This window comes from Cucurbita pepo, chromosome LG07 (assembly GCF_002806865.2).
Source record: "Cucurbita pepo subsp. pepo cultivar mu-cu-16 chromosome LG07, ASM280686v2, whole genome shotgun sequence".
Lineage (NCBI taxonomy): Eukaryota > Viridiplantae > Streptophyta > Magnoliopsida > Cucurbitales > Cucurbitaceae > Cucurbita > Cucurbita pepo.
Window position 1 is genome coordinate 7,306,208 of NC_036644.1, and position 22,713 is coordinate 7,328,920.

At 37.8% G+C, this 22,713-nt stretch overlaps 2 protein-coding genes and 8 non-coding genes across 10 annotated transcripts in view; 9 read left to right on the forward strand and 1 right to left on the reverse strand.

Moving 5' to 3' along the window:
• Nucleotides 1–4,783: 4,783 nt before the first annotated feature.
• On the forward strand, nt 4,784–4,855 carry TRNAC-GCA. The gene has a single exon. It is a non-coding gene; the product is annotated as a tRNA-Cys (tRNA).
• A 64-nt stretch (nt 4,856–4,919) lies between these two features.
• TRNAY-AUA lies at nt 4,920–4,991 on the forward strand. The gene has a single exon. It is a non-coding gene; the product is annotated as a tRNA-Tyr (tRNA).
• Nucleotides 4,992–5,077: 86 nt separating this feature from the next.
• On the forward strand, nt 5,078–5,149 carry TRNAC-GCA. The gene has a single exon. It is a non-coding gene; the product is annotated as a tRNA-Cys (tRNA).
• Nucleotides 5,150–5,235: 86 nt separating this feature from the next.
• Nucleotides 5,236–5,307, forward strand: TRNAC-GCA. The gene has a single exon. It is a non-coding gene; the product is annotated as a tRNA-Cys (tRNA).
• An 87-nt stretch (nt 5,308–5,394) lies between these two features.
• On the forward strand, nt 5,395–5,466 carry TRNAC-GCA. Its single transcript has one exon. It is a non-coding gene; the product is annotated as a tRNA-Cys (tRNA).
• An 87-nt stretch (nt 5,467–5,553) lies between these two features.
• Nucleotides 5,554–5,625, forward strand: TRNAC-GCA. The gene has a single exon. It is a non-coding gene; the product is annotated as a tRNA-Cys (tRNA).
• Nucleotides 5,626–5,712: 87 nt separating this feature from the next.
• Nucleotides 5,713–5,784, forward strand: TRNAC-GCA. Its single transcript has one exon. It is a non-coding gene; the product is annotated as a tRNA-Cys (tRNA).
• A 230-nt stretch (nt 5,785–6,014) lies between these two features.
• On the forward strand, nt 6,015–6,086 carry TRNAC-GCA. The gene has a single exon. It is a non-coding gene; the product is annotated as a tRNA-Cys (tRNA).
• Nucleotides 6,087–7,705: 1,619 nt separating this feature from the next.
• On the reverse strand, nt 7,706–15,525 carry LOC111799160 (inositol phosphorylceramide glucuronosyltransferase 1-like). The gene is made up of 10 exons (XM_023682579.1): nt 15,128–15,525; nt 13,458–13,578; nt 13,106–13,291; nt 12,837–13,000; nt 10,278–10,385; nt 9,902–10,039; nt 9,673–9,810; nt 9,260–9,524; nt 9,026–9,149; nt 7,706–8,038 (listed from the first exon to the last, which is right to left on the reverse strand). The coding sequence occupies exons 1-10, from the start codon at nt 15,374–15,376 to the stop codon at nt 7,894–7,896; spliced, it is 1,638 nt and encodes a 545-aa protein (XP_023538347.1). The 5' UTR covers nt 15,377–15,525; the 3' UTR covers nt 7,706–7,893.
• Nucleotides 15,526–20,884: 5,359 nt separating this feature from the next.
• LOC111799041 (GDSL esterase/lipase At1g29670-like) overlaps nt 20,885–22,713 on the forward strand; it is a 6,742-nt gene continuing 4,913 nt past the window's right edge. The window contains exon 1 of the mRNA XM_023682428.1: nt 20,885–21,137. Within this exon, the coding sequence (XP_023538196.1) occupies nt 20,891–21,137 (247 nt within the window). The 5' untranslated portion in view covers nt 20,885–20,890. The remainder of the gene's footprint in view (nt 21,138–22,713) is intronic.

The following is a 22,713-nucleotide window of genomic DNA, read 5'->3' on the forward strand; positions in this document are numbered from 1 at the left end:
CCTCTTGGCAAGTCTAACGCTTGGCTAATATATTTCTATACGTATCATCTTCTTCCTTCTATCATTTTTTTTTAGTATCAATCGTGTTATTTTTGGCTGATATGTTGAATTTCTGTAATTAATTTTCGTACCCATTAATATTTTTCCTCTATTTTTTTTAATGAAATTTGACCTTTTATTTTCGTAAAACAAAGATTAAAATCGTCACGTATTAGATTTTATTTATAAGAATAATTAATTTTTTTTTGACGTTTTATGAAAGTTTAAATGAAGTATTTCCGCATTCAATGTTCATGATATGTATATAGTGACGACCTTAAATTAAGTAAAAAATTTCGGGTCGTTACATGAAATAAGGAAATTAAATTTATTAGAAGTTGTAATTTGATTTTCACACATCGACAAACTCATTAACAAGTGGTATTAAGACCACGGTAACTTCAACGCACCTGGTGTTCCTCACATTGGTCGAAAGGCTCAACCCTCGTCATTGCATAAGTACAACTTTCTTGTAGCAGAAATTATTGTTGACATGGTTCTCGACCAACCAATTTATATTGAGAATGATATCAAAGAACCGTGATTGCAACTATTAGTGGTGTCACATGCAATAAATGATCTGATACTAATGGTTCTCGTTCACTTTCTCCGCACCAAATGGTTCTCGTTCTAATTCAAGTTGTCTCACAAATGCATCAAATGAATGAACGGGTCGAGTAGAATCTAACCATAAAAATGACGTAGTGGCCAAGAATAGACAATCTACTTTACTCCGACGTTCGTGTCCTCAACCACCCTACAAATGGAGGTACACACTATACCCTTTCGTTGGGTCTAATTGCTGGAGCTTACCGGATTTGAAGTTGTGGGTCATCACGAGTCAGAAGTATTGTACTTTAAACAATTCTCTACTGTATGATTGTTCTTACCACACATAAAGCGTGCCCCTATGCCAGTTAAATAACGTTCATCAGGGTCTTTCTTGTGCTTTCCACTCAAGGGTTCGTTATAGTTAGAAGTTTGCTAGTGGGTGAAGAACGGAGGAATGAGACACTAACGGAAGTGGACGATTCATCATTCTCTATGCACTCAGATAGCACTAAGATGTACCAAGACTTGAAACAGAACTTCTGGTGGCGTAGTATGAAAAAGAACATAGGAAAGTTTGGGAACAAATGCATGGTATGCTACCAAGGAAGTGGACGACAAAGTTGTTACAACCTTCAAATGTGTCGGAATAAAAATGGGAAAATAATGCAATTAGCTTTATCAAAGGTTCGTCTAGAACGTTAAAAGAATACACGGTGATATGGGTGATCATCAACAAAATTACCAAGATAGCTCACTTCCTACCTCGGAAGGGTAACCTATACGGTAGACAATTGTGCACAATTATATACAAGGGACATTGTTACTCTACACGGAGTGTCAATATTAATTGTGTCGGATCGACGCACGTTTTACGTCGACTTTCTGGTGTAACCTCCAGAAATCGTTGGGCCGTTATAAGTTACCTTCTAGTCCAATTTTAAAATGTCTAAAATTGAAGTTTAGACACGGTCTACTATCTCGGACTAGTTTAGAGCCATTTTTGACGTATTTATGAGCGTTTAAGATTACTATGACTATGGAGCCAAGTTGGATTAATCAATCGAGTTAGATAATTTCATTTATTAAAGATATTTTAATTACGATGTCGTAAAACGACGCAAATCAACGATAGAACAAGATCCATTTTGTATCATATCCCTTCCCCCTCATAAAGAGGGTTCATGCTGCCTCGGGAATGGGGGATGTATGGATTCTCGAGAAGAAAGAAGTCGAAGTGGTCCACCCGAACCTAGTTTTACTAGTGGAGTAGGGTTGACTTAATCCATAGGTTACACCTTTCGCTCGATACTAGTATACTTAAATCTCAACAAACAAGATCAATCCAATATCGACGCAGGAATTAGCAACTAAGCCAAAAAAGTAATCATTGTTACTCTTGGAACTCATTCAGGCTAGATAAATTGAATGTTGGATGAATAACACGTACCATTACAGAAAAGGTCGATCGACCCAAGATTCTTTTATTTATTTATTTATTTATTTTCTCAATGGAATCTTTTTATTATTATTATTTTACCCCATTTAGAAAGCCAATTGTTCTTGTGTCAAATAAATAAATAAAAAGCTAATGGTTGTGGAATTAATATTTCTTTTTCTTAATGTGATGAAATAAAAAAATAATAAAAAAAAAACTTTTTTTTTCAATAAATAATTAATACTTAAAGGATAAGAATGATGATTCATCAAAGTCTTTATTTATCTTCCAAATTAGCTTTTTACTTTTTACTGTTCTGTACACGTGTCACCATTTGTGCCTCACACTTCAGTGGGAAAAGACTTCTAATTTTAAAAGAAATAATATTTAATAATATTAAATAATATCAAAATAAAATGTTAGCCAACTCATTACCATTTCTTTTTTTCTATTGGTTTGTGACTCATCAAATGATAATAGTGAGCATTTTGGTAATATTACACAAATACCCCTTAAGTTATTTCTATTTTTCGGCCCAGATCCACCGTTAGCAGATATTATATTCTTTGGGCTTTCCCTTTCGGGCTTCCCCTCAAGGTTTTAAAACACGTCTACTAGGGGAAGGTTTCTACATCCTTGATGGTTTGTTCTCCTCCCCAACCGATGTGAAACATCACAAACCTAAATTTCCAACTCAAACTATAAAAGTTGGGTTCGTGTTAATTTTTTTAAAACTAAAAAATTTGGTTCGGTTTGAGAGTTGACCTTTTTTTTATTGAGTCAACTTGGTCAACCTGAAAATAGAGTTACACCTTACTGTACTTACAAAAAAAAAAATTAAAAATATTTAATATTTATAATGGATGTTAGTGATGTATTGTGAATAGTAAATGCTTGATATTTTAATTTTATGAGATTTTAGTTATTAATGTAACATATATTTTGAATAATTAAGATTTTTTTTTATATAATTGTGACAACCTTAAACTCAACAACCCAACAATCCAACCTCTTCGGTTGGGTTGGGATGGGTTTTCTTAACCAGACACAAACTCCAAAGATTTATTTCAGCAATTGAGGGTCTAGATTAATAGTAGAGCATTTAGCTGCGTATTAAGGGGTCATTGGTTCAAACCGAGGCACAAGACCCAAAGACCAAATTTTTTTTATTTCAATTGAGGGTCCATAGCTCATTGGTAGAGGTCACTTGATTGAGCCTTTTCTTTTCTAACTCATTTAGAAAAATATTTATACCCAGACAATAATGCTCAGAAACCCCCAAAGAATTTTTATAGCTTAGTGGTAGAGCATTTTCAACTCATTTTCTTGATGTTCATAGCTTAGTGGTAGAGTAATTGACTCAAGATCAAGACTTGATCTTGCTTTTTTAACCCAGACAGAAACTCAAGAATTTTTTTAGCAATTGAGAGTCCAAAGAATTTTTTTAGAGGTCATCGATTCGAACCCTGTTGCACCCTTTTCTTTTCTTAACCCAGACAGAAACCCCAAATTTTTTTTTTAGCAATTGAGGGTCATAGCTTGGTGGTAGAGCCCATTTTCTTTCCTTAACCTAGACAGAAACCCCAAAGGATTTTTTTAGCAATTGAGGGTCCATAGTTCAGTGATAGAGCATTTGACGGTAGATCAAGGGGTCACAAAATTGAAGCTGGTTGGGCCCTTTTCTTTCCATAACCTAGACAGAAACCCCAAAGGATTTTTTTAGTAATTGAGAGTCCATAGAGAGCATTTGACTGTAGATTAAGAGGTCATCGGTTCGAACCCAGTTAGGCCCTTTTCTTTTCTTAACCCAGACAAAAACCTCGAAGAATTATTTTTAGCAATTGAGGGTCCTTTTCTTTTCTTAACCCAGACAAAAACCTCGAAATTTTTTTTTTTAGCAATTGAGATTTTTTTTAGCAATGGAGGGTTCATAGCTAAGTGGTAGATTCTTTTTAGCAATTGAGGGTCCATAGCTTAGTGGTAGAGCATTTTACTGCAGATCAAGAGGTCACCAGTTGAGCCCTTTTCTTTGGACCATTTTCTTTTCTTAACCGAGATAGAAACCTCAAAGAATTCTTTTAGCAATTAAGGGTCCATAGCTCAGTGGTAGAGCATTTGACTGTTGATCAATTGGTCACCGATTCAAACCCTGTTAAGGCTTTTTCTTTTCTTAACCCAAACAGAAAACCCAAAGAATTTTTTTTAGCAATTGAGGGTTTCACGTGTTCGAACCCGGTTGGCCCTTTTCTTTCCTTAACCTAGATAGAAACCCCAAAGAATTTTTTTAGCACTTGAGGGTCCATAGCACAATGGTAAAGCATTTGACTGTAGATCAAGAGGTCATCTGCTCGAACCCGCTTTGGCCCCTTTTCTTTTCCTTAACCTAGACAGAAATCTCAAATAACTTTTTTAGCAATTGAGGGTCCATAGCTCAGTGGTAGAGCATTTGATTGCAAATCAAGAGGTCTTCGGTTCGAACCCGCTTTATGGCCCTCTTTCTTTTCCTTAACCTAGACAGAAATCTCAAATAACTTTTTTAGCAATTGAGGGTCCATAGCTTAGTGGTAGAGCATTTGACTTCAAGAGGTCACCGTTTGAACTCGGTTGGGCCATAGCTTAGTGGTAGAGCATTTGACTTCAAGAGGTCACCGTTTGAACTTGGTTGGGCCATTTTCTTTTCTAACTAAGTTTTGAACGACCATAATGCTTTGCTTTCTTAACCAGACAGAAACCCCAGAGGATTCTTTTAGCAATTGAGTGTCCATAGCTTAGTGGTAGAGCATTTGATTGCAGATCAAGAGGTCATTGGTTCAAACCTGGTTGGACCCTTTTCTTTTCTAACATCAGTTTTCTTAACCAGACAGAAACCCCAGAGAATTCTTTTAGCAATTGAGGGTTCATAGCTCAGTGGTAGAGCATTTGACTATAGATCAAGAGGTCACCGGTTCGAACTTGGTTGGGCCTTTTTCTTTTCTAACTCAGTTTTGATCGACCATAATGCTTTGCTTTCTTAACCGGACAGAAACCCCAGAAAATTCTTTTAGCAATTGAGGGTCCATAGCTCAGTGGTACAGCATTTGATTGCAGATCAAGAGGTCACCGGTTCGAACCCGATTGAGCCCTTTTCTTTTCTAACTCAGTTTTGATCGACCATAATGCTTTGCTTTCTTAACCGGACAGAAACCCCAGATAATTTTTTCAGTAATTGAGGGTCCATAGCTCAGTGGTAGAGCATTTGACTGCAGATCAAGAGGTCACCGGTTTGAACCCGGTTGGGCCCTTTTCTTTTCTAACTCAGTTTTGATCGACCATAATGCTTTGCTTTCTTAACCCAGACAGAAACCCCAGATAATTTTTTTAGCAATTGAGGGTCCATAGCTCAGTGGTAGAGCATTTGACTGCAGATCAAGAGGTCACCGGTTCGAACCCGGTTGGGCCCTTTTCTTTTCTAACTCAGTTTTGATCGACCATAATGCTTTGCTTTCTTAACCCAGACAGAAACCCCAGATAATTTTTTTAGCAATTGAGGGTCCATAGCTCAGTGGTAGAGCATTTGACTGCAGATCAAGAGGTCATCGGTTCGAACCTGGTTGGGCCCTTTTCTTTTCTAACTCAGTTTTGATCGACCATAATGCTTTGCTTTCTTAACCCAGACAGAAACCCCAGATAATTTTTTTAGCAATTGAGGGTCCATAGCTCAGTGGTAGAGTATTTGACTGCAGATCAAGAGGTCACCGGTTTGAACCCGGTTGGGCCCTTTTCTTTTCTAACTCAGTTTTGATCGACCATAATGCTTTGCTTTCTTAACCCAGACAGAAACCCCAGATAATTTTTTTAGCAATTGAGGGTCCTCAGTGGTAGAGCATTTGACTGCAGATCAAGAGGTCACCGATTGGGCCCTTTTCTTCTCTAACTCAATTTTGATCGACCATAATGCTTTGCTTTCTTAACCCAGACAGAAACCCCAGATAATTTTTTTAGCAATTGAGGGTCCATAGCTCAGTGGTAGAGCATTTGACTGCAGATCAAGAGGTCACCGGTTCGAACCCGGTTGGGCCCTTTTCTTTTTTCTTAAACCAGACAGAAACCCCAGATAATTTTTTTAGCAATTGAGGGTCCATAGCTCAGTGGTAAAGCAAATTTGACTGCGATATCGGGGCCCTTTTCTTTTTCTTTTTCTTTCTCAACCTAGACAGAAACCATATTTCTTTACCGAAACCATATTTTGCTTTTTTAGATGGTCCATAGCTCAGTGTAGAACATTTGACTGCAGATCAAAAGGTCATTGGTTTGAATTAGGTTTGGCTCCGACAATAATGCTTGACAAACATTTCTATAATTAGAGATGTCCATTTAATCCAAAAGGAATGGAGAGAGATTTCTCTCTTAACTGTACAATTCCGAACAAAACTAATTTGTATATGTATATATATTTTTAAGTGCAGAAAATTATTGGAATATCAAATTTTGATTTTTTAAAAATTAAGTTGAACATTATATTATGCATAACTATATTGTTCGCTTGAAGGCCCAATATCCTTGTTGACACACCATCCGATGTCTGGTTTTAATACTATTTGTAATATCCCAAGCCCACCACCAACATATATTATCCGCTTTGGCCTATTGCGTATCGCTATCATTTTCACGGTTTTAAAACGCGTCCACTAAAGAGAGATTTCCACACCCTTATAAGGAATGTTTCATTCTCCTCTTCCACTAACATGAGATCTCACCTTATTTTTTAAGGTCACCTATTAGACTTACAAACTTCCAACCTTATAAACCTTTCATAATTCAAAAGGCATCTTAAAAGGAGATATTTGGATGGAACAAGACAACCTCTATGCTTAGAAGACACAAGTTAGGCATGCTTTTAACATAGCCATGATTCTCCTTTCTAAGACATCTTTTTGTTGTATAACCTAACATATTATAAAGCTAAAAGAATGACCAAACAAATGATAGTGATGTTGGAAATCTACATGAACATGAACACGGTTAAAATTGAGAAGTTCTGATACCATGTCAAGAATGATGCTCTTATACCATATTAAGATAAGAATGAGAAACAAGTGAGATCGAAAGTCCAAAAAAGTGGGATCGAAAGTCCAATTTTCTTGTAGTTAGTAGAATATTTTCTCTTATTTTTAAAATTTAGTTTGTAATTTGTATTCTATTTAAACGTTGTGAACATGAATGAAAATTGGACTTTCGATCCCACTTTCTTGAACTTTCGATCCCACTCGGACTTTCAATCCCACTTTTGTTTTTCATTCTTAACATGGTATCAAAGCATCATTCTTAACATGATATCAAAGCATCATTCTTAACATAGTATCAAAACATCATTCTTAACATGGTATCAGAGCTTATCATTCTTAACATGGTATCAGAGTTTATCATTCTTAACATGGTATCAGGGCAGGAGAAGAGGAAGAATATCAGAGCAAAGAGCTATCAGAGCGGGAGAAGAGGAAGAACTATCAAAGCAAGAGAAGAGGAAGAACTATCCGAGCTTCAAAGCAAGAGAAGAGGAAGAACTATCAAAGCAAGAGAAGAGGAAGAACTATCCAAGCTTCTCATTCTTAACATGGTATAAGAGCTTCTCATTCTTAACCGATTAAGAGCAAATGTAACAAAATTTGAAGATTTCTCATTTCAACATAGACTTGTCGGTACCATCAAACGAATTAAATTACCATAATTTACTTAACCTTTCTGAAAGAATGGTCTCACAGGCTAAGAAGAGGGGAAAACTACTTCAAAATCTAGTTATTAGAGTTGTACAATGAATGATATGAGACCTGAAAGTTAATACAAGAAAATTTTCTATTTCACAGCACTGCTCCTACTTAAACAAATCATCAACACAAGAAACACATACCTCTGCTGCCTCTTACACCATCTCTGCTTTCAAGACCTCTCAAAAATGATCTTATTGCAAGGTGTTCAGAAGCATATGTCATAAAAGCTACCAAGACTAGCCCTCCTACAACCATCAAACCTAACCTGTCAAAGGAAAGGAAAAACACAGGGACATGAAATACGATTTGATTGTTTTCGGGATGACGATACAAAGAAATAATAACTTTTCGACATGATGGCACAAGCAACAGGTTCCCCAATACCATCAAAATATCTATTGTGGAAGCAGTAATGAGGGTAATTGTAGATATAGAAGTTGCAGTTAAAGGAAAATTGTAATTGTAGTGCATTAGATCCACCGCTAGTAGATATTGTCCTCTTTGGACTTTCCCTTTCGGGCTTCCCCTCAAGGCTTTAAAACGCGTTTACTAGGGGAAGATTTCCACACCCTTATAAAGGATGTTTGGTTTTCCTCCCCAACCAATGTGGGATATCACAATCCACCCCCCTTCGGGGCCCAGCGTCCTCGCTGGCACTCGTTCCTTTCTCCAATCGATGTGGGACCCCCACCAAATCTACATCCCCCTTTGGGCCCAGCGTCCTTACTGGCACACCGCCTCGTGTCTTCCCCCCTTCGGGAAACAGCGAGAAGGCTGGCACATCGTCTGGTGTCTGGCTCTGATACCATTTGTAACGCCCCAGATCCACCACTAGTAGATATTGTCCTCTTTGGGCTTTCCCTTTTGGGCTTCCCCTCAAGGCTTTAAAACATGTCTACTAAGAGAAGGTTTCCACACCCTTATAAAGGGTGTTTTGTTCTCCTCCCCAACCAATGTGGGACATCACAAAAATCATCAGAACACCCGCTAAAATACAGTCAACGTGCTGAGGAACCATATGACAGTAATGTTGCATACAACATTGAAAGTTTAAGAATTTTAAAAGAATTGTTTAAAGCTCAGAAACCAAAAGGGCAGACATGACAGCTTTCATGTATGTCGTGTTGTTAATAGTCTTATCCGGAAAACACAAATAAAGATACGACAGGCAAACTGTATGAGTCAAATTTTCAAGACAAGCAGATTCTGAACATTGTTACTGTTTGTGGCAACAAAGAGCCGAGTAAATTACCTCAAAAACAGAGCAGTAATACCCAAAATACAAGGCAACGTTGGAGCAACGACAGCCAAGATTGCCATTCCTAGAACATAAAACCATGTGGTAACATCACAGCTCGGTGCCTGCCACTGATGATCTAATAAAGAAGATAAATCAACAACTTAGAAATCACGTAACAACAACATTTGTTTGGTTGCAGATACTCATATTAGAAATTGAGAACAGCTGCAAAGTGTTCAAGCAAACCTTTAGCAGAATAATCTAAGGACTCAGAATCAGAGGAGAGGGATCCTGCTTGTGTTGCCATTGATTTTCCCCATTTGTATATAAAATGGAGATAGCCTCCAAATAACACATTGAAAATTGTGAATATCCATTCATACATCAACAGCAAGCCAGTCCATGGCGTCACTTGGCTCGGTACAATCACAAATGCAAAGGCTATGGCAGTTATAGCAGCGATAAAACAGACAAATATTGATATTCCACCTAAATAAACAGGTATCTTGAACTGCACATCATCGTAGGAACTCGTACGTAAGACAAGGTATAAACTTCAAAGAAATGAAATAAAATGTGATACACAACTAATGACTTTGAAAAGAATGTTATGATTGTAACATGCTACTAATATATAGAGCCAAAAAGAGAAAACTCACCTGATGGTTCAAATTAACAGTATTTAGTGAAGAAAGACCAGTATAATTAACAGTTCCAACAGACTTTATTTTGTAGTAAAGTTGCCTGGCTTGGTCGCATAACACGCTTCGCCATGATGTACTACAGTACTGCCGTGCCTGTGACAAAAATACGAAACCATTTAGATCCAAAATATGACAATCATGTCCTTGTAATTACAATTCAAAGATATTTTACCATATTGCTTACCTGAATACAAGATTGATAATTACAGGCGATCAACGCAACAAGAGGAAGAAGGGCAAGAATTTTGACAACAATATCATCATAAGGATTTCTACCCCTACCAGTTCCAGGAAGGGAGTCTTCCAGCCTTTCCCTGACATTCTACAACCAGCAAACAAAAGAAACGCTTACAAGTGCCACAAAATATTTCACTCCTATAACAAGAAAAACTATGTCAATAGTCAAAATCAGGTTGCTTGACTCGTGCGCACTGTTCATGTGGGAAGGAGAATTGAAATGAACGCTTGCAAACGTGTGACGCTATGACACATGATAAACTGTGCACGTACACAAGCAACAAAGGAATAAAAGAAACTAAAAATAAAATTCAAGAGGATACCTGCCAGATATCAACAGGTTTTAGGAGCCAAGATGTCCACCAGTCCCATGGTTTGAGGGGGCCCAGGGTATAGTGGATAACCCGCAGTTCGCTTTCGTCTACCATCCACTGCAAAAATATCCATAATGCTCAAATAGGATTGCAGGTATTTACATAGAAATTAGAGAGTTTTGCTTCCAACCACAAATATAAGAAATCATTTTAGGAGTTTACCTTTAGTTTTTTTTTACCTTAATCCCCCTTTTAACAGGATGATACCTATTCATCCATAAATTTTTTACACTTCTTTACCAAGATTGTCCACGTAGTACAGGTTATTGTTAACCAACCTTCCTAGAACAGGATACGTTCTATACAATTGTTTCTATTACAGAAAGAAGTGAAGTGTCTCCCTTCTTTCAATTTGAAATCAAAACCCCATGAATTGCCTCCAATATGCATTTGTAATCCATACGAGGAACTTTGAAATTTAGCCGACCAATATTCTTTATACCCGACCTCAGAAGCTTGCAGTGTAACATTAGAGAGAGATAGAGAGAGATCTACGGTGATAGCGTAGGGATCTGGTTAGTGGTTCTCCCAATAACTAAAAAGTGTATCATGCTTGAATCTAACTGGGGTTCGCGGTGGTGGAGGAACTGGATCGGAAAAAAGAGGGATTCGAGTTGTAAGATATCTAATGAGACCGTCGTTGGAATTGAGATCTCATTCAAAGAGAAAGATATCAAATATCTGGAGTTTCTTTTTGTATATTATATGGATGATCAGATCTGCAAGGACCATGATTGAGAATTGTTTAATCGTATTTCTTTGAGGGAAAAGCAAAACATAATCAACTTGAATTCGGGATAGCTACTCGAAATCTTAGTGAAAGACCGTTTGCATGGGCTGGCCACNGAAAGATAGAAATAAAATGACTACCATTTTGGGTATTCACTTAATTTTGTTAGGTATAGGTGCTTTTCTTCTAGTATTCAAAGCTCTTTATTTTGGGGGCGTATATGATACCTGGGCTCCGGGGGGGGGAGATGTAAGAAAAATTACCAACTTGACCCTTAGCCCAAGTGTTATATTTGGTTATTTACTAAAATCTCCTTTTGGGGGAGAAGGATGGATTGTTAGTGTGGACGATTTGGAAGATATAGTTGGGGGGCATGTATGGTTAGGTTCCATTTGTATACTTGGTGGAATTTGGCATATCTTAACTAAACCGTTTGCATGGGCTCGCCGCGCACTTGTATGGTCTGGAGAAGCTTACTTGTCTTATAGTTTAGGTGCTTTATCCGTTTTTGGTTTTATTGCTTGTTGTTTTGTCTGGTTCAATAATACTGCTCATCCAAGTGAGTTTTACGGGCCGACTGGACCCAAAGCTTCTGAAGCTCAAGCATTTACATTTCTAGTTAGAGACCAACGTCTTGGAGCTAACGTTGGATCCGCTCAAGGACCTACTGGTTTAGGTGGGCTTGAAATCATAGTGCAACTACTAACTTTGTTGTAGGTGTGGAGGTTTTGCCGTATGGTGGGGTGTACGGTTGTTTACATATCAACTACCGTACAGAGAGATCTCGTACCGACTTTCTATGGTATTAAACTTCTCTGCTCTACCCATGATTTTTTTCTCAAAGATTATTGTATATGTTTTGTAATTACGATCTTTCATTAATTTGTGCTAATTGGGGAGTGTTTTAGAATGCATTTTTTAATACATTTGATCAAGAACAAAATTAATTTCTCATACAATAAGTAAATAACATTTAGTTCTTGAACTTCCCCATAAGACCACTAGGCTAACACATTATAGTAGCTATAACTTATCAAATCAATTACGTGGAGTTGATGACTACAGCTTTCTCCCTTAGGAGAACTTGCCAATGACATATCTTGGCCTCCCTTTAGGGAGAAAGGCGAAGAACCTTAAATTTAAGGCACAAACAACATTGAAAAGGAAAATACACCGAAAGGAGGTAATGAGCATCATCTGAGACGAATGAGAATTCATACCGATATACTCAATTCAATTGTAACGACCCAGATCCACCGCTAGCAGATATTGTCCTCTTTGGGCTTTCCCTTTCGGTCTTCCCCTCAAGGCTTTAAAACGCGTCTGTTAGGTGAAGGTTTCCACACCCTTATAAATGGTGATTTGTTCTCCTCCCCAACCAATGTGGGACATCACAATCCACCCCCCTTCAGGGCCCAGCGTCCTCACTGGCACTTTTTCCTTCCTCCAATCAATGTGGGACCACCCCCAAATCCACCCCTCTTTGGGGCCCAGCGTCCTTACTGGCACACCACCTCGTGTCTACCCCCCTTCAGGGAACAGCGAGAAGGCTGGCACATTGTCCGGTGTCTGGCTCTGATACCATTTGTAACGACCCAGATCCACCGCTAGCAGATATTGTCCTCTTTAGGCTTTCCCTTTCGGGCTTCCCCTCAAGGCTTTAAAACGCGTCTGCTAGGGGAAGGTTTCCACACCCTTATAAACGCTGATTTGTTCTCCTCCCCAATCAATGTGGGACATCACATAAATAAAGCCACTAAAACTGTCAGTAAACGTACCTTGTTAGCAAGCATGTAAAGGCCAACATCCGCATTATAAAGAGTAGAGAGTCGCTCCATTTCAGGAGCTGGTCTGGAACGTAGCACTTCCGGTGACAGGTTTGGCTCAAAAACGTGTGCATTAGGAAAATTAGAATAATACGAGTTCAAAAAGCCTTGATCCCCTGTTAAATTAAAACAAAGATGTTCATCAAAGTTTGAGACTTCTACATAGTCCACATAAAAGCAAGCAAAAAGTATAGGTAAGATTCTACAACAGGATCATCTACCTCCGGTGTAAGACGGCAAAGTCCTAACTTTGCTCATCATGTCGTTGAAAATAGCTTCAGACGGTTCGACAACCATAACGCCAGAATTCAGCCTTTCAGAATGCTTCAAGTTAGCACAGAATTTGATACATTTGAAAAGATCATCAATATTTTTCACCACAATTGTATCTGCGTCAAGATATACCACTGCACAATAGTGTAATAGAGAGTAAACAAGAAGCAACCAAACACTGCTTTGAAAAGGTCGTATACACACACAAAGTAAAATGAACTATCCCACAAAAATCCCCACATAATTGGAAGAAACACTACATATTTTGTACAATCTGTACAATAAGAACACAAATTTTACCCTTTCTATAGTCGGTCATGTTAAATATTTTCAGCTTCGTATAGACGCCCCAAAACCTCGATGGACGAACTTGATTAGGATTTTCCAATAAACTAATCCTCTCCACTATCCACCCATCAGCCTGCACAGTTATATAAGAAGCAAAACATAAACGCACATACATACATGAACTTCCAAAAGAAAATCATAACAAATGGGATTAAGGATTCATTTTGAGACACTAATTTTCCAAGTTTCAATTGTCTTAACTTTTTTCCACTTGATATCTATGAGTCATGAGTGTTAGGACCAACTTGCCCACACATCAACTAGTCAATACAACATTTGATTGTTAAAAACCTCATAAAATTCTAATTGCAGACACTCCAACCATGGATTTAGATTAAATTCTCTGCCATTAGGGGGAAAAAAGCTTAAGAAAACTCCCTTGTGTAACGGCTCAGGCCCGCCGCTAGTAGATATTGTCCTCTTTGGGCTTTCCCTTTCGGGCTTCCCCTCAAAGCTTTAAAACGCGTCTGCTAGGGAAAGGTTTCCACACCCTTATAAACGGTGTTTCGTTCTCCTTCCCAACCAATGTGGGATATCACAATCCACTCCCCTTCAGGGCCCAGCGTGCTTGCTAAGGGTGTTTCATTCTCCTCCCCAACCAATGTGGGATATCACAATCCACCCCCCTTCAGGGCCCAGCGTCCTTGCTGCACTTGTTCCGTTCTCCAATCGATGTGGGATCCCCACCAAATCCACCCCCTTCGGGACCCAGTGTCCTTACTGGCACACCACCATGTGTCTACCCCCTCCAGGGAACAGCCTCGCACATTGCCCGGTGTCTAGCTCTGATACCATTTGTAACGGCCCAGGCCCACCACTAACAAATATTATCCTCTTTGAGCTTTCCCTCTCGGGCTTCCCCTCAAGGCCTTAAAATGCGTCTGCTAGGGAGAGGTTTCCACACCCTTATAAAGGGTGTTTCGTTCTCCTCCCCAACCAATATGGGATATCATAATCCACCCCCTTCAAGGCCCAGCGTCCTTACTAAGGGCGTTCCATTCTCCTCCCCAACCAATGTGGGATATCACAATCCACCCCCCTTCAGGGCCCAGCGTCCTTGCTGCACTTGTTTCGTTCTCCAATCGATGTGGGATCCCCACCAAATCCACCCCCTTCGGGGCCCAGTGTACTTACTGGCACACCACCATGTGTCTACCCCCTTCAGGGAACAGCCTCGCACATTGCCCGGTGTTTAGCTCTGATACCATTTGTAATGGCCCAGGCCCACCACTAACAAATATTGTCCTCTTTGAGCTTTTCCTTTTGCCTTAAAATGCGTCTGCTAGGGAGAGGTTTCCACACCCTTATAATGGTGTTTCGTTCTCCTCCCCAACCAATATGGGATATCACAATCCACTCCCTCCAAGGCCCAGCGTCCTTGCTAAGGGTGTTCCATTCTCCTCCCCAACCAACGTGGATATCTCCAATTGAAAGATTACTAATTACTCTAATTTCATAAACATCCACACACATTCAGACTAAATCAACATATAGGATGAAATTCGAAAATAGCCAACAAATCAAACTTAAAGCAAGACAGAAATAAGCAGAAAGTATCCATCAAATAAGCTGTTCTAATAGCTCAAATTCTCTAGAAAACATAGAGAAAACTATTCCCTGACCTCTAATAGCTTCGTAGCATACTCAGAAACGCCATCAGAAACCAAGGCCACCATGTCCCTGTTGGAGCCAGTATCGCGAATCGATTTACCAAGAACTCGAACCCCCAAAAGAAACTCATCGCCATACAAAAGCGTAACATAAGCTTCGTCGGAGGACTGCGATTCAGATGAAGAAGAAGCTGCTAACACTCGATTTAGAATCAAAACCAACGCGATCGTGATGAAAATCAAACCGCTAGATTTCATCATAAACTATAAAAAAAAAGTTAAATTAATCCCCCAATTTTGTTGGAAAATTGGGAATTTTATGGAGAGAATCCTTTTGGAAGACTTGCCGCTCCAAAGTTCGAGTACTACGATTGAAACGATTTGGCTTCTACCTCTCTCTCTCTCTCTCTCTCTCTCTCTCTCTGCATGTCGCCACCTCGACGCTTTTCAGAGGCGTCTTTTTTGAATTTTTTTTAGCGTAATCTGGTGTGGTTGATTCCACACTACTTTTGCTGTATCCCATCTCATTTATTTTTTAAATAATTAACTTTTATTTTAACAAATATATTTTCGAAATTTTAATTTTAATTTAAAAATAAATAATATTTTTACGTCGTTATTATCTATTTAAGAAATATAATTACTTTTTTTCGAAAATATTTTTGAATTTGTAAAAAGTTTTATTAATATTCTTAAAATGACATTTTGCTAATAATTATTCTTCCATCTATTTATTATTATTATTATTATTATTTTTTACTTCAATTTCAATTTGGTATATTTGATTTTTTTTTTTGTCAATAATGATTTTATTTTCTTATCCTTATTAGTATATTTATAGATGAATTATAGATGAATGAAAATTTAATTTATTGAAATTATTATTTTAATAAAATAAAATAATTAGCAAAAATTAATTGTGTAAATTTTTTAAATTAGTTGTAAGAACGGAATATAAATATTATTTATTTACGTAAAATTCGGATGATAAATTCATATAATGTCAAACACAGTTATTTGATTGTTACGTATTCTATTATCAGATATCTTATTTCCAATAAAATTTCAAACCAAACGGCTCTTTAAATTCTTTCAAAAAGTTTAAAAGATAATGTCACTTGATCGAACCATTAGTATCACATTTAAAAAATAACGTAGAAATTCTTAAAAATATTGAATAGAAAATCAATTTGGTGATGACATGGAACGATAAACGAATGACATCTTACTGTTTTTTTTTTTTTTTTTTTTTTTTTTTTTTTTTTTTTTTCTTCTATGATTCAACTTCAAAGATGGTTTTGAAACGTTTATAAAAGATCTAGAACGATATGACGATGCTTGTCTGGATTAAACTTGAGAGGTCTCTACAAAATGAAAAGATTAGGGACTTAATAAACTTAGAGATGTCTGTCCCGTGGATGTCTCTACATCCACTCGCACGCCTTCAACTCTATTTAGACCAATTTGACATTGGTAAAACTGATATTGGCGTAAGCTTGGTAGGGTAGACACTCGACTTTGGCTTTAACTAGTTTTGAACGTGGTTTGCGAGTTCATGTAGTATTAGTTCAATCATAAAATTATATCTTTTGGGTTAATGAAATTATATTAGTATTGTAATAGTTCAAGCTCACCCCTATTAAATTTTGTCTTTTTTAGTTTTTCCGTCAAGATTTTTAAAACGCGTCTGTTACGGAGAGGTTTCCACACTCTTATAAAAAATGGTTTGTTCTCCTCCCTAATTGATGTGTGATCTCACAATCCACCTCCTTTCAAGGTCCAACGTCCTCGCTGACACTCATTCTCTTCTTCAATCGATGTGGAACCCCCTAATCCAACCCCTTCAGGGCTCAGCCTCCTCGTTGGATCTCTAAAGGGGTGGGTTGTGAGGTCCCATATTGGTTGGAGAGGGGAAAGAAGCACTCCTTATAAGGGTATGGAAACCTTTTCCTAACATGACACGTTTTAAAAACCTTGATGAGAAACTCTAAAGCAAAAGCCCAAAGAGGACAACATGACACGTTTATGAATGGAAATGTGTTGAAGATATTGATTGCTATTTGACTTTTATTATGAATTCTATCTCGAGATGGTTGAAGATATTGATTGCTATTTGACTTTTATTGTAAATTCTATCTCGAGAGCCACCGCCAGTAGATATTTATGCCAATATTGATCTGAACCCTTATAAATGGTGTTTTGTTCTCCTCCCAACCAATGTGGGACATCACAAATTTCACAATCCACCCTCTTTCGAGGCCCAGCGTCCTTGCTAGCACATAGTTCGGTATTTTTTCCAATCGATGTGGGACCCCCACCAAATCCACCCTCCTTTGGGGCCCAGCATCTTATTGGCACACTGTCTCATGTCTACCCCTTTGGGGAATAGCCTCCTCGCTGGTACATAGTCCGATGTCAGGCTCTGATACCATTTGTAACGACCTAGATCCCCCGCTAATAGATATTGTCCTTTTTGGGCTTTCCCTTTCGAGCTTCCCCTCAAGGCTTTAAATGAAAATTTCCGTATTGATAGAGAATGAAGTAGGGGGCAAAGATGGAAATGAAAAAGACTTATCAATTCTCGCTCTACCCAGCAGACATCTCTAAACCCAACTAATTCTCGAGAATATATTACTTTGTTTCGAAAACGTTCATTTAATTTCTTTATCAATTACTAATAAAAAAAGTTACTATTTTTGTTTGACTTTTTGTCTTAATTACGGTGGACTTTTTAGTTGTCAATAAACATTTTTAATTAAGATAGACATTCAAACACGAAATCAAACCTAGTATAATTCAATCAGTTAAAAATTATAAACTCGACTACAATGTTCGGTTTTACTACGAAAAGTAAATACAGTTATTTTGTACGAATTAACATCAAACGTAATGATTTATTATAGTTTTGTAATTCAATATTACTTTATCTTAAATTTTATTAATAAAAAAATATGCTTCATATCAATATGTTTAAACTTCATCTCACCTGTTTCAGTTCCTGCCACTTATTTCAATTTTCAGTGTAATAACCTAAGCTCACTGCTAGGAGATATTATCTGTTTTGACTCGTTATATACCGTCATTAGCTTCACAGTTTTAAAACGCATCTGTTAGGGAGGGTTTTAACCGATGTGGACCTCACACTCATCTTAGTGAAGTTTTTATTTACTTTTATAGAGATGTGGGCGAGAATTCTTAGTATAAAATTTCTATAGCTTGGATTTCCCACGAAGAATTATATATATATATATAGATATACAAATGAAATTGTTTCCCTGACCGCGCATCTTATGAGTCCATTCTTGTCTTGTTGGTTTGTTGTACTATTCTGTACCTCTCTCGATTGATAGAAAGACGTTCGGGAGCTGGGAGGGCCTATCGTGAGGGAACTTTCCTTTTTACGGTAGGCGAAGGTAAAGCGGGAGCTGCGTATGTCCACAGTGATCGAGGCAGAGCAACTCCTTCTTTAAAAGAGGTTGGTTTTATCGAAAATGTTAGATCCGCTTTCGTTAAAGAAAAAATAGTAGCTCTTGGTTTGGCCGGTGTCGATTTGTATGACAATGCGGACTCGACTTAGGATGAGGATTCCGCTTTTCATACTACTGCTATGAGCCGAAAGAGCTGGTAAGCTATCTCGCTAAACAAAAGAAAAAAGCACGTACAGGTTGACCTCGTTACATGGGGCGGGAGCCCTATCTATATATATGTAAAAAATTATTCAATTTAAAGTAATTTTTAGTGAATAATTTTCTTTTTTTCAAGATATTTTTTATTTATTAAAAAAGTAAAATAATAAATTTAATAATATTTTATAAGTAAAATATAATATAATATTCTAGATGTCCCATATCGGTTGGAGAGGAGAACGGAACATCCTTTATAAGGGAGTGGAAACCTCCTCCTAACAAACGCTTTTTAAAGCCTCGATGGGAAGCCTGCCCGAAAGGGAAAGTTCAAAGAGTACAATATCTGCTATCGGTGGACTTCAGCCGTTACAATCAACACAATTTAAAAAAAAACTTGGCGTCGTTTAACTAACATTAAGAAATCTCTTCCCGTTTCCTCTATCATTTTGTGTTTAAACGTGATAACTTGCTCCATTTAGAGCGGGTCCCCTTAAAGCCCTGACCTCGTGGATTAAACGAACATCCCTAAATATATGGATACTAAATTAATTAATTATATGGATGCTAAAGTCAATATAAAAAATATGTAATCTAAGTGAGATTAAATATTTAAATTTTTCGTGACAAAAACATTATATTAAAGAAAAATTAATGAATTACATTAAATTTATGAGTCCATAAGAGTACAACTTATTTACTTTTGAACGGTTAAGCAAGAAAAGTCATAAATTTCAAAATTAATTAGGAAAGGGCCATAGGTAAGACCTTGGACGTACTAAATTTAGGGTAGTAAATTTTGGTTAACATTTTAAACGTGGGCTGGGTCGGGGTCGGATTTGTACACTTATGAACCCAATTCAACCCAATCATATATGTCGCCGTCATCCGTATATGTGCGTCTTGCCTTTACTTGAAAAAGGATGTGGCACACAATGTGAGTATTTAGAAGAATACTCGGTAAGTGACCCCACTATAGGAGGCCATGCAAATGCAAACACATGCAATCATGCTCTTGGAACCTATATCTATCCCATCTAGGGGTGGCCTCCAGCCTTGGACAACTATGGATGTGTAGTACTTCCCTACACACGACCCACACGTGCGAGTGTAAATCCCTAGGTGGGCTCGGACACCCCCTAGACCCTTTCTGGTCACTAATCTGTAGCGACGTCCGGAGGCCAGCGGAACCCCTAGTGTCATGCGCCTCATGAAAACCCCTATCATCATACTGTGTGCGTCTGCACTCATCATCACAAGGAAAAGTAGCCTTATGCTTATGAACATACAACATGCATGAGATCCTTCTAAATCCCATCGTAATATCTCTTATGACAACCCTCTAGTCTCATCTCTGTATTATTAAGTAGCACATGCTCGTGGATATTTATATTAATATCATTTTCATGCTTTTAGAGTTTTGTCCTAGGTCGATCTAACGACATGATACAATATGACACTTATCATCATATAGTATGCTCAACATGGAAAACATCATCATATTAAGCAAAACGTTATGCAAACATCATACTCATCATAAAGCCATCAAGTACATCAAACATAATATGTACGTCATATATCATAATATATATATATATATTATTATGCACATCATCATGCATCATAACTCATTCATCATCATGTACTAGTATACAACATCATACGATATTGTTCATACATCATCATAGCTCATACATTATAAATGGTAACTCGTACAATTTCTAGCCTATACTATAGTAAGATCACTTATTATTTTAAAGGAGAGGTGGTTGGTTACCTATTTTTTTTTCTCTTTATATTATTATTATTATTTAGAGTCGTTACATTCACATTTAATAGATATTGTCTTGTCTGTCACAATTTTAAAATGGGTTTATTAAAGAAAGGTTTCACATTCTTATAAGAAATGTTTCGTTCTCCTCTCCAATCGACGTGAGATCAAGCAAACGTATTTACATCCTAATGAGCCCACGATTTAGTTCATTAAGAGAAAAGACGGGTCTACATTTGACTAACATAACAAAATTATAATGAAGCCAAACCCGAGCTAATTCACAATAAATAAGTTTAACATTGATTCACATTATGTTCTATAAAACCCATACTTTCTCTCCTTTCATTTATACATTCATTTTTTTCTTCTCACTTAAACATGAAGTTCTTCCAATTCAAGTCTTTGTTTGTGGTTTATGTTCTCTTAAACTTGCAAACTCAATATTTGGTTGTTGGAGAGCCTCTAGTTCCTTGTTTCTTCATCTTTGGTGACTCGTTGTCCGACAATGGAAACAACAATGATCTTGTAACTCTCGCAAAAGCAAATTATATGCCTTATGGCATCGACTTTCCACAAGGTCCTACGGGAAGATTTAGCAATGGTCGAAACCTTGCTGATTTTATTGGTTTGTTGTTCTTCCCTTGTATTTAAAAACTTTACGTCGCGTTTCATAATCATTTTTTCGTTTAGTTTTTACAAGCTTTGAATGTTTTAAGCTAAATTATACGAATTATATATGTGATATCTTACCTTGGTTGGAAAGGAGAATGAAACACCCTTTATAAGGGTGTGGAAACCTTTCCCTAGTACACGCGTTTTAAAATTTTGAGGGAAAGCCCGAAAGAGAAAGCTCAAAGAGAACAATATTGCTAGTGGTGGGCCTGGGCCGTTACAAATGGTATCAGCCAAACACCGGACTATGTGCCAACGAGGTGGATTTTCCTTGAAGGGGGTAAACATGAGGCGGTGTGCCAGTAAGGAAGCTGGGCCCCGAAGGAGGTGGATTTGGTGGGGGTTCCACATCAATCGAAAAAAGGAATGAGTGCCAGCGAGGACGTTGGGTCGTGAATGGAGGTGGATTGTGATATCCCACATTGGTTGGGGAGGAGAACGGAACAACCTTTTCCTAATATATTTGGTGTGCCAGTAAGGAAGCTGGGCCATGAATGGAGGTGGATTGTGATATCCCACATTGGTTGGAGATGAGAACGAAACAGCCTTTTCCTAATATATTTGCCTAGTAGACGCGTTTTAAAGCTGGGAGGGAAAGCCTTAGGACAATTTTTTTACTCCTAATATATTCGAACTACTGGCCTCTTAACATCGAATAATATAGTCATTCTTTTTAACATAACTTTATAAAAATATGTAATGTTGGTGTAAAGAACGGTACATAAATGAACTGAGATCATATTCAAATGAGAGTGATCTCGAAGATAAGAAGTTATGGTTAAAAAAAATATTAAAAAATAATGGATAGTTTCTACTTATACTGATGAGGCTCACATTCTTTTTGAGTGGCTAAATAATAGAAACATCAAAATTAAACCGTGTTTAGCTTGAAGTAATTTTAGGTTGAGTGACATCTTAGAAATTTTCTTAAAAAACATGTGAGAGTAAGAACGAACAAAACTATAACGACCCACGTCCAGGATTTGGATCAGGATTCGACATTTGATAGCCCCAGCATTCTCCACATCCTCTGCGATATGGTCAAGTTGCCTACTCCTCGCTTCATTAGAGTGAAGACTATACTCATAGACCAATACGAGTTCTTCCGGCATGTTTTGTCCTCGCTCACATGCATCCCAAGAAAATTCTAAAAGGTCACCCAACATAAAATTTGTGATGTCCTATATCAGTTGGGGAGGAGAACAAAACATCTTTTACAAGGGTGTGGAACCCTCTCCCTAACAGACGCGTTTTAAACTCTGGAGGGGAAGCCCGAAAGGGAAAGTCCAAAGAGGACAATATTTGCTAGCGGTGGACTTGGGTCATCACAAATGGTATCAGAGCCAGACACCGAACGATGTGCCAGCGAGGAGGCTGTTCCCCGAAGGGGGTAGATACAAAGCGGAATGTCAGTAAGAACGCTGGGCCTCGAGGGGGGGGTGGATTTGGTGAGGGTCCCACATCAATTGGAGAATGGAACGAGTGCCAGCGAGGACGCTGGACCCTAAAGGGGGGGGGATTGTGAGATC

Bases quoted from the DNA above. Each gene is read 5' to 3' on its own strand.
- LOC111799160 (XM_023682579.1), bottom strand. From the start codon at position 15,376: ATGATGAAATCTAGCGGTTTGATTTTCATCACGATCGCGTTGGTTTTG. The intron at 13,579-15,127 runs GTCAGGGAATAG...ATAACTGTGCAG, and splicing joins ATGCTACGAAGCTATTAGAG to GCTGATGGGTGGATAGTGGA. The intron at 9,525-9,672 runs GTGAGTTTTCTC...GATGATGTGCAG, and splicing joins CTGTTAATTTGAACCATCAG to TTCAAGATACCTGTTTATTT.